This window comes from Somniosus microcephalus, chromosome 4 (assembly GCF_052327205.1).
Source record: "Somniosus microcephalus isolate GS21.2 chromosome 4, FLI_Smic_1.0, whole genome shotgun sequence".
NCBI lineage: Eukaryota > Metazoa > Chordata > Chondrichthyes > Squaliformes > Somniosidae > Somniosus > Somniosus microcephalus.
Window position 1 is genome coordinate 196,823,453 of NC_140990.1, and position 15,601 is coordinate 196,839,053.

The 15,601-nt window shown below is 45.1% G+C and overlaps 1 protein-coding gene across 1 annotated transcript in view; it reads right to left on the reverse strand.

Moving 5' to 3' along the window:
• Positions 1-14,787, reverse strand: part of c4h3orf70 (chromosome 4 C3orf70 homolog) — a 49,819-nt gene extending 35,032 nt beyond the window's left edge. Inside the window, exon 1 of the mRNA XM_085985672.1 lies at positions 13,292-14,787. Coding sequence (XP_085841798.1) covers positions 13,292-13,475 — 184 coding nt within the window. The 5' untranslated portion in view covers positions 13,476-14,787. The remainder of the gene's footprint in view (positions 1-13,291) is intronic.
• Positions 14,788-15,601: the final 814 nt, after the last annotated feature.

A 15,601-nucleotide genomic window follows, 5' to 3' on the forward strand; every position in this document is an offset into this window, starting at 1 on the left:
GAGCCAATGTAGGTCCATGAGCAGAAGGGTGATGGGTGAATGGGATTGGTACAGGTTGGGATACGGGCAGCTGAATTTCGGATGAGCTCATGTTTATGGGGGTTGGGAGGGAGCCCAGAAGAGCATTGGAATAGTTGAGTTTGGAGATGACAGATGCATGGATAAAGGTTTCAGTGACAGATTGTCTGAGCCAGAGGCTGAGATGGGCAATGTTATGGAAGTGGTATTAAGTGGTCTTTGTGATGGAGAGGATATGGGGTCATACACAGCCAGTATGTCAGCACCTGTAAAGAGAAACCCTAACCCTACCATTTTGGATAGAAGTTCTGATGAAATCCTCCATGCAAAACATTAACCTTTCCTTTTGTTTTCAGATGCAGAAAGGCCTGCTGTACATTGCCAGTATTTTTATGTTATATTTTAGATGATCAGCATTTGCAGTTTTCTACTTTTAATCTGCAGTGGTTTTATTTCCTTTAATCTTTAATATTTTACCGATGGATACTGGCTTTGCCCTGTTCGGGCAGACTGGTGATTAATTTAACACTGAACTCATTAAAGGACTCTCGTGTAAGCTCTGTATGAGCACTTGTTTATGACAGATGTACTGAATAGCATAACATGCACAGATTTAAAGAACTCCTTTTTGATCAACACCAACAATGATAAAGTGCCAAATAATAGACTTGTTAGAAAAATTTAAACCCATGGGATCAAAGGGACAGTGGCAGCATGACAGATAGCAGAGAGTAGTGGTGAACGGTTGTTTATCAGGCTAGAGGGAAGTATAGTGGTGTCCTCCAGGATAACAACAGAAAATGCTGGAAAAACTCAGCAGGTCAGGCAACATCCGTGGAGAGAAATTTGAGTTGACGTTTCGGGTTGGACCCTTCTTCAAAACTGGAAAGAAAAGAAACGAGATCGGAGGCAGGGCTGCGATCGGACAAAAGAATAAAAGAAACAAAAGAAGTAAAAGAGATTAGAAGCTGGACGAGATGGTAATAGGCTGGGATTAGGTGTAAAGTGTACTGGCAGGGCAAAAGATAGCTGCCAGGTGTGAGAGAGAAACAAAAGGAAAGGGGGGGGGGGGGAAAGGAGTGGAACAATTACAAGAGAAAATGAAATGGGGGCCGAGCTTATGATCTGAAATTGTTGAACTCGATATTGAGTCCGGAAGGCTGCAGACTGCCTAATCAGAAGATGAGGTGCTGTTCCTCGAGTTTATGTTGAGCTTCCGTGGAACAATACAAGAGGCCAAGGACGGTGAGGTCCGAGTGGGAATGGAGCGGTGAATTAAAATGACAGGCGACCGGAAGCTCGGGGTCACCCTTACGGACTGAACGGAGGTGTTCCGCAAAGCGGTCACCCAATCTGCGTTTGGTCTCCCCAATGTAGAGGAGACTGCATCATGAGCAGCTAATACAGTATACTAGATTGTGAGAAGTACAAGTAAATCGCTGTTTCACCTGGAAGGGGTGTTTGGGGCCCTGGACAGTGGGAAGGGGGGAGGTATAGGGGCAGTTGTTACATCTCCTCCGCTTGCACGGGAAGGTGCCAGGCGAAGAGGAAGGGCTGTTTGGGGTGATAGAGGAGTGGACTAGGGTGTCTCGGAGGGAGCGGTCCCTGCGGAATGCTGAAAGGGGAGGGGAGGGGAAGATACGTTTGGTGGTGGGATCACTTTGGAGGTAGCGGAAATGCCGGAGGATGATCCGTTGAATGTGGAGGCTGGTGGGGTGAAAGGTGAGGACAAGGGGAACCCTATCGTGGTTCCGGGAGGGAGGGGCAGGGGTGAGGGCAGAAGTGCGGGAGATAGAACTGACACGGTCGAGGGCAGTGTCAACCACAGTAGAGGGGAATCCTCGGTTGCGGAAAAAGGAAGACATGTCTGAAGCACTGGTGTGGAAGGTGGCGTCGTCGGAGCAGATACGGCGGAGGTGGAGAAACTGGGAGAATGGAATAGAGTCCTTACAGGAAGCGGGGTGGGAGGAAGTGTAGTCCAGGTAGCTGTGGGAGTCAGTGGGCTTGTAGTAAATATTGGTCGATAACCTATCCCCAGAGATGGAGACGGAGAAGTCGAGGAAGGGAAGGGAAGAGTCCGAGATGGACCATGTGAAGGTGAGGGAAGGGTGGAAATTGGAGGCAAAGTGAATGAAATTGTCAAGTTCAGGGCGAGAGCAGGAAACGGCACCGATACAGTCATCAATGTATCGGAAAAAGAGGTGAGGGAGGGGACCCGAGTAGGACTGGAACAAAGATTGTTCCACATAGCCCACGAAAAGGCAGGCATAGCTAGGACCCATGTGGGTACCCATGGCAACACCTTTGATTTGGAGGAAATGAGTGGAGCTAAAGGAGAAGTTGTTCAATGTGAGAACAAGTTCAGCCAGGTGGAGGAGGGTCGTGGTGGATGGGGACTGGTCGGGCCTCTGTTCAAGGAAGAAGCGGAGCGCCCTCAGGCCATCCGGGTGGGGGATGGAGGTGTAGAGGGATTGTACGTCCATGGTGAAAAGGAAGCGGTTGGGGCCAGGAAACTGGAAACTGTTAAAGTGGCGGAGGGCGTCCGAAGAGTCGCGGATGTAGGTGGGAAGAGACTGGACAAGGGGAGAAAAGATAGAGTCAAGATAGGAAGAGATAAGTTCTGTAGGGCAAGAACAGGCTGAAACGATGGGTCTACCAGGGCAGTCCTGTTTGTGGATCTTGGGAAGGAGGTAGAAGCGGGCTGTGTGGGGTTGGGGAACTATGAGGTTGGTGGCAGCAGGGGGAAGATCTCCAGAGGAGATGAGGTCAGTGACAGTCTTGGAAACGGTGGTTTGATGTTCGGTAGTGGGGTCATGGTCCAGGTGGAGGTAGGAGGAGGTGTCGGAGAGTTGGCGTTCAGCTTCCACTAGGTAGAGGTCAGTACGCCAAACAACAACAGCACCACCCTTGTCAGCGGGTTTAATGACAATGTCAGGGTTGGATCTAAGAGAATGGAGTGCTGCAAGTTCAGAGGGAGGTAGGTTGGAGTGAGTGAGGGGAGCAGAGAAATGGAGACGGCCGATGTCACGGCGGCAGTTAGCGATGAAAAGATCTAGAGAGGGTAAGAGGCCAGGGGGTGGAGTCCAGGTAGAACGGGAATTCTGCAAGCGGGAGAAAGGGTCAGTTGTGCGGGGGGAAGACTCCTGGCCAGAGAAGTGGGCACGGAGACGAAGGCAGCGGAAAAAGAGCTCAACATCGTGCCGAGCTCGAAATTCATTGAGGTGGGGGCGTAAGGGGATGAAGCTCAGGCCTTTGCTGAGGACTGATCGTTCAGGGTCAGAGAGTGGAAGGTCAGAGGGGATAGTGAAAACGCGGCAGGGGGTGGGATTGGGAGAAGGGGGGTGAGAGGAAAGTGAAGGGGAAGAAGGTTCCGGAGGGGCGTTGGTGTCCAAGAGTTGATGAAGCTTGCGATCCTTGACATCGGAAAGGAAGAAGAAAAGTTTTTTGTTGAAGCGTCGGATGAGTCGAAGGATGAAATGGAACTGTGGACCCGGAGAGCTTTGAGATAGAGTGCGCCGGTGTTGCTGAAGAGAGAAGTCGAGTATGTTCATGTGGCGCCGCATGGCGTTGAGCGTGGATCTCAGGATGCGGCGAGAGCAGTAGTTCGAGGAACGATGAATATCTTGGAGATATTACACCTAATCCCAGCCTATTACCATCTCGTCTAGCTTCTAATCTCTTTTACTTCTTTTGTTTCTTTTATTCTTTTGTCCGATCGCAGCCCTGCCTCCGATCTCGTTTCTTTTCTTTCCAGTTTTGAAGAAGGGTCCAACCCGAAACGTCAACTCAAATTTCTCTCCACGGATGTTGCCTGACCTGGTGAGTTTTTCCAGCATTTTCTGTTGTTATTTCGGATTTCCAACATCTGCAGTATTTTGCTATCGTACTGGTGTCCTCCAGGGGTCAGTATTGGGACCACTGCTCTTTTTTTTGATATATATTAATGACCTGGGCTTGGGTATAGAGGGCACAATTTCAAACTTTGCAGATGACACAAAACTTGGAAATGTAGTAAACAGTGAGACGGATAGTAGCAGATTTCAGGAGGACAGGGACAGATTAGTGAAATGGCTAGACACATGGCAAATTAAATTTAATGCAGAGAAGCATGAAGTGATACATTTTGGGAGGAAACATGACAAGAGACAGTATAAACTAAATGGCACAATTTTAAAGGATGCAGGAACAGGGAGAGCTAGGTGCTGGGGCCCAAGCACCGGTCCTTGCGGTACCCCACTAGTCACAGCCTGCCATCCTGAAAAAGACCCGTTTATCCCTACTCTTTGTTTTCTGTCTGTTAACCAATTCTCCATCCATGCTAGTATATTACCCCCAATTCCATGTGCCCTAATTTTGTTTACCAACCTCTTCTGTGGGACGTTATCGAAGGCCTTCTGAAAATCCAAATACACCACATCTACCGGTTCCCCTATGTCTATTCCACTAGTTACATCCTCAAAGAACTCCAATAGGTTTGTTAAACAGGATTTCCCTTTCATAAATTCATGTTGACTCTGCCGAATCTTACTATTAGTTTCTAAGTGCCCAGTTATTGCATCCTTTATAATAGATTCCAGCATTTTCCCAACTACTGATGTGAGGCTAACCTTTTTTAAATAGTGGGGTTACATTAGCTACCCTCCAATCCATGGAAACTGTGCCCGAGTCTATAGAATTTTGGAAGATGACCTGTGGTAGGGTGGGCGTGGCTGGCCGCCCATCTGGCCGTGCCCCAGCCATCTCTGCAGTTACCCGTTTTCTCTCTCCCTCCTTTCTCAAATAGCAAGGTTACATTTGCTATCCTCCAATCTGCAGGAACCGTTCAAGAATCTATAGATTTTGGAAGATAACAACCAATGCGTCCACTATCCCAATGGCCACCTCTTTAAAAACCCTAGATTGTAGGTCATCTGGTCCTTGGGGTTTATCAACTTTTAGTCCCATTAATTTTGCTAGTACTGTTTTTTTACTAATAATAATTTCTTTAAGTTCCTCATTCTCGCCACCCCCTTGGTTTTCTCGTATTTCTAGGAGGTTTTTTGTGTCTTCCTCCGTGAAGACAGAAACAAAGTATTTATTTAATTTCTCTGCCATTCCTCATTCCCCATTATAAATTCTCCCATCTCTGACTATAAAGGACCTACATTTGCCTTCGCCAGTCTTTTCATTTTCACATACCTATAGAAGCTTTTACAATCCGTTTTTATATTTTTTGCTAGTTTGTGCTCATATTCCATTTTCCCTTTCTTTATCAATTTCTTGGTCCCCCTTTGCTGATTTCTAGAAAGATCCCAATTCTCAGGCTGACCGCTTTTTCTGGCAACTTTATAAGCTTCCTCCTTTGACTTAATACTAGCTTTAATTTCTTTTGTTAGCCATGGTTGGATTACTTTTCCCTTTGGGTTTTTATGCCCTAGAGGAATATATGTTTGTTGCAAATTATGCATTATTTCCTTGAATGTTAGCCATTGTATGTCCACCTTCATACCTTTTAGTGTAGTCTCCCAATCTACCATGGCCAACTTGTCCCTCATACCCTTGTAGTTTCCTCTGTTTAGATTGAAGACCTTAGTTTCAGATTGGACTACATCGCTCTCAAACTTAATGTAAAATTCAATCATATTATGGTCACTTGTCCCTAAAGGCCCCTTTACCACAAGATTATTGATTAGCCCTTTCTCATTACACAGTACCAGATCCAGAAGAGCCTGTTCCCTGGTTGGTTCCTCCACATACTGATCCAGGAAACCATCTTGCATGCATTCCAAGAATTCGTCCTCCACACCATTAGTAGTAATTTGATTTGCCCAGTCAATATATAGATTAAAGTCCCTCATGATTACCGTATTGCCCTTGTTACATGCACTTCTAATTTCTTGATTGATACTGTGCCCTACATTACCATTACTGTTTGGTGGCCTATACACAACTCCCACCAATGTTTTCCGCCCTTTGCTCTTTCTTAGCTCCACCCAAACTGATTCCAGTTCTGCATCACGATCTGCCGAGCCAAGATCTTTTATCTCTACCGTACTGGTCTCATCCCTTATTAACAGTGCTACGCCACCTCCTTTTCCTTTTTGTCTGTCTTTCCTAAATGTTGAGTACCCTGGAACATTCAGTTCCCAGCTTTGGTTACCCTGCAATCATGTCTCTGTAATGGCAATTACTTCATACCCATTTACTTCTATTTGTGCCATTAATTCATCCACCTTGTTGTGAATGCTATGTGCATTTAGATAAAGTGCCTTATGTCCTTATGTTCTTATGTTCCAAATTCCAGCATCTTCCTGATATTTCAGAAGCTCAGGTGTGCAAAACTGACATTCCAATTGTGAACTTCGAACTCCAGCACCCACCAGCTTTCCATTTGTTACACTGCACATTTTTTTTCACTTTATAAATAATTCATAAAATATATATATTTCCCCTCCCCCCCCCTCCCCAATAGCTCAGTGAGTAAAAGTATTGTGTGGTACTGAGCCTTACATACCAGAAAGATCCTAGGTTTGGATCCCTGGTCTGAGATGAGTTAGCTGTTCTCAGCAGGGCTGGCATTGGGAGCTGTAATTTGGAGAGGGGGATTAAAAAGCTGCACTGTCGGAGGTGCCGTCTTTTGGATGAGACGTTAAACCGAGGTCCCATCTGACCTCTCAGGTGGACGTAAAAGATCCTGCTATTCGAAGAAGAGCAGGAGAGTTCTCCTCAGTGTCCTGGCCAATACTTATTCTTCAGCCAACATCATTGAACAACTTCTCCTTTAACTCCACTCATTTCCTCCAAATCAAAGGTGTTGCCATGGGTACCTGCATAGGTCCTAGCTATGCCTGCCTTTTCGTGGGCTATGTGGAACAATGTTTCTTCCAGTCCTACTCGGGTCCCCTCCCTCACCTCTTTTTCCGATACATTGATGACTGTATCGGTGCCGTTTCCTGCTCTCGCCCCGAACTTGACAATTTCATTCACTTTGCCTCCAATTTCCACCCTTCCCTCACCTTCACATGGTCCATCTTTGACTCTTCCCTTCCCTTCCTCGACTTCTCCGTCTCCATCTCTGGGGATAGGTTATCGACCAATATTCACTACAAGCCTACTGACTCCCACAGCTACCTGGACTACACTTCCTCCCAACCCGCCTCCTGTAAGGACTCTATTCCATTCTCCCAGTTTTTCCGTCTCCGCCGTATCTGCTCTGACGATGCCACCTTCCACACCAGTGCTTCAGACATGTCTTCCTTTTTCCGCAACCGAGGATTCCCCTCTACCGTGGTTGACACTGCCCTCGACCGTGTCAGTTCTATCTCCCGCACTTCTGCCCTCACCCCTGCCCCTCCCTCCCGGAACCACGATAGGGTTCCCCTTGTCCTCACCTTTCACCCCACCAGCCTCCACATTCAACAGATCATCCTCCGGTATTTCCGCTACCTCCAAAGTGATCCCACCACCAAACGTATCTTCCCCTCCCCTCCCCTTTCAGCATTCCGTAGGGATCACTCCCTCCGAGACACCCTAGTCCACTCCTCTATCACCCCAAACAGCCCTTCCCCTTCGCCTGGCACCTTCCCGTGCAAGTGCAGGAGATGTAACACATGCCCCTATACCTCCGCCCTTCCCACTGTCCAGGGCCCCAAACACCCCTTCCAGGTGAAACAGCGATTTACTTGTACTTCTCGCAATCTAGTATACTGTATTCGCTGCTCACGATGTGGTCTCCTCTACACTGGGGAGACCAAACGCAGATTGGGTGACCGCTTTGCGGAACACCTCCATTCAGTCCGTAAGGGTGACCCCGAGCTTCCGGTCGCCTGTCATTTTAATTCACCGCTCCATTCCCACTCGGACCTCACCGTCCTTGGCCTCTTGTATTGTTCCACGGAAGCTCAGCGTAAACTCGAGGAACAGCAAATCATCTTCCGATTAGGCACTTTGCAGCCTTCCGGACTCAATATCGAGTTCAACAATTTCAGATCATAACCTCGGCCCCTATTACATTTTTCTTGTAATTTTTCCACTCCTTTTCCCCCCCCCCCTTTCCTTTTGTTTCTCTCTCACACCTGGCAGCTATCTCTTGCTCTGCCAGTACACTTCACACCTAATCTCAGCCTATTACCATCTCGTCTAGCTTCGAACACCTTTTATTGTCTCTTTCTCTGCTTTTGTTTCTTTTACTTCTTTTGTCAGATCGCAGATTTTCTTTCCAGTTTTGAAGAAGGGTTCGACCCGAAACGTCAACTCAAATTTCTCTCCACGGATGTTGCCTGACCTGCTGAGTTTTTCCAGCATTTTCTGTTGTTATTTCATTGAAACAGATGATCTGGTCACTATCACATTGCTGCCTGTGGGAGCTAGCTGTGTGCGTTATGGCTGTTTCCTACATTACAACAGTGACTACACTTCAAAGCTGTAAAGCACTTCAGGGTGTCCTGAGGTCGTGAAAGACACTGTATAAATCCAAGTTTCTTTCCTTCTGTTTTTTCTGTGGTTGTGTGGATGTTGGTTAAGGACTGGATCGGGATGATCGGCAGTGTTCCTCATGGGAACATGCCTGCTGACATTCACTGTTTAGCTTTGCACATGAAGAATGGCCCTTGCATTGGGACACTGGAGGGCAGGAAGGGAGGGAAAAATTGCTAGTGTAGGTTGTATTTGCCAAAGAATTACTTGACAATATCCTGGGATGATCATTTTATGCAGCAATTCTCTGTGAAGGATATTCTGGAATACCATGGCCACTGTTGCACTTCCTTGTTGGCCTGCATTACAACGATTATCTCTTACTGCAGCCAATCTGCACTGGCAGTAATAAATGTCTTAAAGCCATAGGACTACACTGCTATCAGATCTGATTTATTACAACGCTGAAGGAGCTGCTGAAGTTGTAGCTACCACTTGTGGGACTGTTGTAAGGTAGATATGTCAGCCGTGGCTTAGTGGGTAGCACGCTTGCCTCTGAGTCAGAAGGTTGTGGGTTCATAGTCCCACCCCAGGGACTTGAGGACATAAATCTAGGCTGACACTCCAGTGCAGTGCTGAGGGAGTGCTGCACTGTTGGAGGTGCCGTCTTTCAGATGAGATGTTAAAGATCGCATGGCACTATTTCAGAGAAGAGCAGGGGAGTTATCCTCAGTGTCCTGGCCAAAATTTATCCCTCAATCAACATAACAAAAACAGATTATCTGGTCATTATCACATTGCTGCTTGTGGGAGCTTGCTGTGCGCAAATTGGCTGCCACGTTTCCCATATTACAACAGCGACTACATGCCAAAAGTACTTTTTTGGCTGTAAAGCACTTTGAGATGTCTGATGGTTGTGAAAGGCGCTATAGAAATGCAAGTCTTTCTTTTCTTTTTCGATGTGGCTTAAGAATGTTTAAGCACAGGTTCCAGAAAACTACATGCTGCTGCTTACTGGTCAATATTGAGAATTACTTTCGATGATCAGGAATTCAGTGGTGCAATGGGTTAGACACTGGTCTTTTATCTTTGGGATCTGGGTTCAAACTCAGCTCCGACTGGTGGGATGAAAGTCTCCTAGACTATGTGAAATCATTTTGGGCAGTCTAAATCCACTTTCTACTGGGAAAGCACTTGTAGCACAAAGCGGCACCGAATTTGCCACTAATTGACAATATGACTCTAAGGAACATTGGTGTGAAAAATAGAAAGAAATGTCACAATGGTGCAGAAGGAAATGCTTTTCTGAGGTTTGAGTTGAGGATTTTTGGAGTTGAGGGAGCTTTAGTATAAAATCTAGCTATACTTTACCTGAGCTGGTCTGAGAGTGCTTGATTCTGACACTGGGGCCTGGTGTTTCCGCTACGTTCGCCCAAAATCAGCCAAAGAAGTGCAAAAGATCGTGGAAATTTAAGCACAAATTACATCCAGTGCAAATTGAGTTTCCATGATCTTTTGCGCTAGATTAAAAAATCTTGCGCTTGAAGCCGGCCCCACCCACAAAACTGGCCACAGCCCCGGATCGAATTAATCACCATTGCGAGTTTTCGTTATTTGCGCACGTTTGCGGGCTTTAAAGGAGATTCTTAAAATTAAGCTGGTTCTTTGGGCTGCAAGGCCACTAATAGGCACGTTTTAAAAGCTATTGAATATATATGTTTTTAATTTACTAAGAAACTGACTACTGTACCCTAATGTAACTAGCAAATGGTTCTTTATAGTTTTTTAAAGTCATTTTCAGTCATTTAAAATCGGGTTACTCACAGGTGTAGGACTAGACACTCTGATTAAAAATGCTTATTTTTTGTGATAAATCCATTTTCAACTGTATTAATCAAACTGCACCAAGTTACCACTCTTAAATATATTAAGGAATGCTTTTTAAAGCAAAAAATAAAAAAATTAATGTTCTCAAACACTGCCCGATTGCGCTGGTTCATGGCAGATTTTATGTTCGGCGATATGAAATTGAGTTTGAGCAGAAACTTGAGAAAAAAAAACACCTCACAAAACTAGTGCAATTTTGGGTGCAATTTGCGCCCGGATCACCGACTGTGCCCAAAGCGGAAACTCTACATCAGGAAGGCTGAAATGGAACGTGCCCTATTCCTGAGCACTAACATCCCTCACCTTTTTTTAAAAATGCTACACTTATTAATATGAACAATTTGAATGCTGAGGATGTGTGGTACTCTGGTTAGACCACACCTTCAATACTGTGTCTTGAGTCCAGTTCTGGGCACTGAGATTCAAAGGAGCCATTCAAGCCCTGAAGGCAATGTGAAGAAGAGCCATGAGACTGATCCCTAGCATCAGGAGACTGAGTTACAATGAAAAACTGGAGAAATTTGGTGTGTAAAACCTTGAAAGATGGCAACTGGCATTGGCTCTCATAGAAACATATAAGATAGTAAAAAAATAAAGTAAATTCAGTAGACTATGTCAAGTTGAACCATGACAGTAGGACTAGGGGATGCAGCTTCAAATGGGCGAAAGGCAAATTTAGGATTGAAGGCATGAAGCTCCTCTTCACGCAGACTGATTAACATGCAGATGGCACTTCTGGGTCGGCTAGTAGAGATGAAAGCATTCCTCATCCATATCCATCTTGTGCCCTTTAGAATGCAATATTTTCCCATTTTCCAAATCTAGCAGGTACTGGGTGTGTTTGAGGCCGACCCGCTGTGGTTAAAATGGGAAAATGTTGGATATCCCCAGAGCTAACATTCATGGCTGAGCATAGAAATCCAACCTAAAATGAGGACTTTGAATTTATGTTCTCCTATTTTTGTGGTTTCACATGACCAGCTGATCTTTCTTTGGGCGGGGGAGGGGATGAGGATGAACAATGTAACAATAATTCTCAACCAAATAATAAATGGTCAGAATTCTGAGCCAATGAATAGCTGTATAGTTACAGAATCCATTTTGTTTGCCCAGTTTATGATGCAATTTTCAGGTGTCATATCTGTTATATTGAAATCATATGTATTTATAAGAAAGACTACATATTTAATAGATAATTATTTACAGTCTGTTAACATAGCCATCACAAACTAATATTGTAACACTAGTTCTGTGCCCAATTTTTGATGAAGTCTAATACGTTGACTTTCATTCAGTCTAATTTGAATGAATTGTAGAATGTTAGACTTCTTGTCTATGAATCACTGAGGTCTCACGAAGTGCTCCGGTCTCAGGATTTAACAGTAACAAAAGGCTGGCTGGTGCTACAGTCAAAATTCCCAGCTCAGGATGTTGAGGATTTAAGTGTTCACAAGATTCAATTGTAAGAATGTGGTAAAATCAGTTCAAGTTAAAAACAGTTCCTTTTTCTTTTCCCCCTTGTCCAGCCCAAATTAGGTCCCCAGCGTTGAAGGAGGTGAGGACATGCTGGCTCCCTCTTGTTTTGCCTCTCTCACTTTGCTTTATATGTTTCATGGAGTGACTTTTGAACCCATACTAGCTTAATGTTGCCTGTAAGCCCTCGGTGAAATGAATGAAAAAACAAGGAGATAAATAAACCAGGAGTTCTGGAAATCTGAGATAAAATCAGAAAATACTGGAAGTACACAGCTGCTCCATCATGATAAAAGGTGCCCCTTTACAACAATAACCTGTCTTTTATCTTTTAGATGCTGACAGACTTTGCACCTCCAGCGTTATGTATTTTTATGTAAAGTGTGGGAGTTGGCATTAAGGGACTGTCATACCTCAATATTGCAGTCCCAACTAACTTCACATGCAATATCAAAATCCCAACTTCTCTTTCTGGTCCCTCTCCTGAAGGCATGGATTCACACTGTGATACTGTTGTATGGGTACCAGTAGCCCTCTGGTACATTACCACAATGGCCTTTCTCGTGTGTCACCCTGGATGGTGAGTGTCAGCAGGCACTTTGACCATGGAGGAGGGGGGTGAGGGAACCCCGTTCTCACCCAACACGTTCAAAACCTATCCTTGCCCAAGTTCCTCCCAGGTGAAATGCTACCCAGCAGGGGTTACTAGATAGCAAATGTGACCAGCAATCTTGACCAATTTCTTCTTATGGCACTGAGGCAAAATGTAGTACCGAGAACACCACCCAGCTGAGATTCAGCAATAACCAGGGATCAAACCAGGGGCCTTCTGGACCTGTACATTGCAGTACCAGATTACTTGATGCATTTATCCAACGAGCCATCAGGATTATAATGATGAATGTTTGCTGCTTTGATACTTTGCTGAGCCTACTTTTGATACAAAGTATTCATATCAATTATTTACTTATTTAAATAAACTATTTGAGATCCTGTGAGGTTACCATGGGGAGTTAAGACCAAGTGTGGCCTGCAGGTGAAGTGGGGTTAGATGGCAGGGTATAACTGGAGGAGGGCGTGCAGATGCAAAGGGGCACAGTCCCCTCATTGGAACCCGTTAACAGACCATTTGAAAGGGAAAATTATGTCTTAAAAGCCCGAACTGTAACAAGGTAAATATGAGTTCCGAAACAATCATCAGATCTGTAGAAAGCATTCCATCCATACACACCCATTACAACCTGCTTTCCTAACGTAAAGCGTGGATGATGGCCAGACTTTAAATTTGATCAATAAGTGAGCTTTATGGCCATTGATTGTACGAGCTCCAGCCAACATGGTTTCACGTGCAAGAGATACTTAAACGATCAGATTTTGAGATTCTCAGTAAATATCCTGAGGGCTGTACACCGCATTAGGCAATCACTGCATCAATATGGGCCTCAACATAATTTTAACTGACATTTTACTTCTGCTAACCACACATGAACGTTAATGAGCAGTAATAAATATTGCTTACAGTGACACCACCCTAAGTGACAACACCAGTGCCGTTTGAAACATTTGCCATGGCTGTGGGTGGCACAGATTGAGAGGCCGTCACAAGGCTGGAAATCTGGTCTCCCCGCGCAGCTCCGAGCCAAAGCCTGAGCTTCATCCACCTTCTCGTTCTTCAAAAGCTTCCTCACACCAGAGGCCGTCATCCTGTCTGGGAGGGGGGGGGGGGGGGGGGGGAAGAATCCGGGCAGAGAAATCCAGTCCAAGGAGGTGATAAACTCTAGATAAAGAGGGTGAAGCAAACTTCAATTAAACAGGAACTTGGATATTTCAATCTACTTTGGACAGTTTGAGGAATTGGATTATAGAGTTGAAAAAATTAAATCTTCAAGGCGAAGGAGCAGGGAAGTGTGGAAGGTCACAGACGCCGCAGTTTGATGGATACTCAGGAACGGCAGAAGGATCCCAAGGCCCCGCGGCTATGATCTGACCAGGGACTAAGCGGATGGTCCTTGAGAATAAATATGCATCTCCCAGAAAAAGTAGCCATTCGGGAAACTCCCCATTATGCGCTCAGGCAAGAAGGGAGAGGAATTCCAGTTCTTCTAGTTGCAGAGGTCAGAATCAAATCTCTCAACAGGGAAACTTGAGGATCACCGGCGGAGGGGAGGGGAGGGGAGGAAATGTAGAGAAAATGCCACGTCAGATCAGAGTTGAGAAGTCAAGAAAATGTCCGTTTAGCGGAACAGTCCACCCCAGGAGAATTGCGATGGAACCGTGCTGACCCGTTTCTCCAAGTGCCGCCCAAGACCAAAGCCCCGGAGCTCGGAGTCGAGCCAAAACGACTGGAACCGGGCAGCTCTGAGCGATCCGTCTCCGCGGATCGGTTCCGATACGTACGACCCAGCTACTGAACTGCGAAGACTTCACTGCATCTCCATAGTTTATTGCAGCAAGCTCTTATCTCTGCTCAACGCCAAATACGCGGCACATTATATTTTCCCTTTAAAAAAAAAATATCCCTTACTGCAGTGGCGGCTGGTGTGCACTTTGCTTTCCAAACTGGATTGGATTCGGACTCGGCTTTCAGTTCCGATGTAGATGTGTAATTCTGTCCAGATTCGGTCGAGCTTGCACCGTATTTTTGAAGTCACTTGTGTTGTGACCCTCGATGTTCTTGTCAATTTCACTATGATGTAAGTGACACGAAGCAGCTGCCTGTGGAAATGCAGTCACGAAACTGAAAACAGGGAGGGAGAGGAGGAGACCGTTTGGCAAAAAAAATTACATTTAAATACCCCGTTGTCAGTATCCGACAACATCTGGACCAGCCATCCGCTTCCCATCTGTAATAATGTGCCCACGTTCTTCCACCGCCTCCGGCCGCGTCCACATATCATCCGATCGGTCCCGTTCCTTCAGAACTTCAACCAGCGCAAAGTTCTCGGATTAATTTTTATTTCAGTTTGAAAAATTATACATGATATCACGCCGAGGATGCAGCTGGTCAGTGACGGCAACCCGTGTGATCGTATCATCCAGCTGTTTTTTTTTAAGCTATCATTCTGTGTAGCAGAAAAGAGACTGACAGAGCAACTCTCGCTATTAAAAGGAATTGGTTACAATTGCTTTCCTGCAATGTGTTAACCCTATGATGGTGCGGTTTCCTGAAGATATGTATTTAAAAAATCCAGCTTTCTTGTTGCAAAAAAAAGGAGTAGAGGCTTGGAATGGGGATCCCGATTATTCCCTGTTCAACTCACCACACTGTTCACAGTAAAAGAAAACAGCAAGATCTAAATTTAGTTTCGTCCTTCAGTTGTATTGTATTTACAGTTTGGATCTCTGATCTTCTCCAATCCCACTTGGCTACTTCCCAGTTGTAACATCCCTCCCTCCTTTACTTCTCAACTTTGAAAATGTAATGCATAATATCTGAAAACTGTCACATTGTGTAAATAGCCCAGAGGTTTTTAAGTATTTTTTCTGTGTGGAACACCCTGCAAATAAATGATTATTTTTGGGATGGTAGGGTGTAACTACTGGATTAGTTCTTGGGCCTCAGCTATTTACAATCTATATAAATGACTTAGATAAAGGGACTGAGTGTAATATATCCAAGTTTGCCGATGATACGAAGTTAGGTGGGAAAGTAAGTTGTGAGGAGGACGTAAAGAGGCTGCAAAGAGATATAGATCGGTTAAGTAATTGGGCAAGAAGGTGGCAGATGGAGTATAATGTGGGAAGTGTGAAATTATTCACTTTGGTAAGAAGAATGGAAAAGCAGAATATTTTCTAAAAGGTGAGGGACTAGTAAATGTTTGGATTCAGA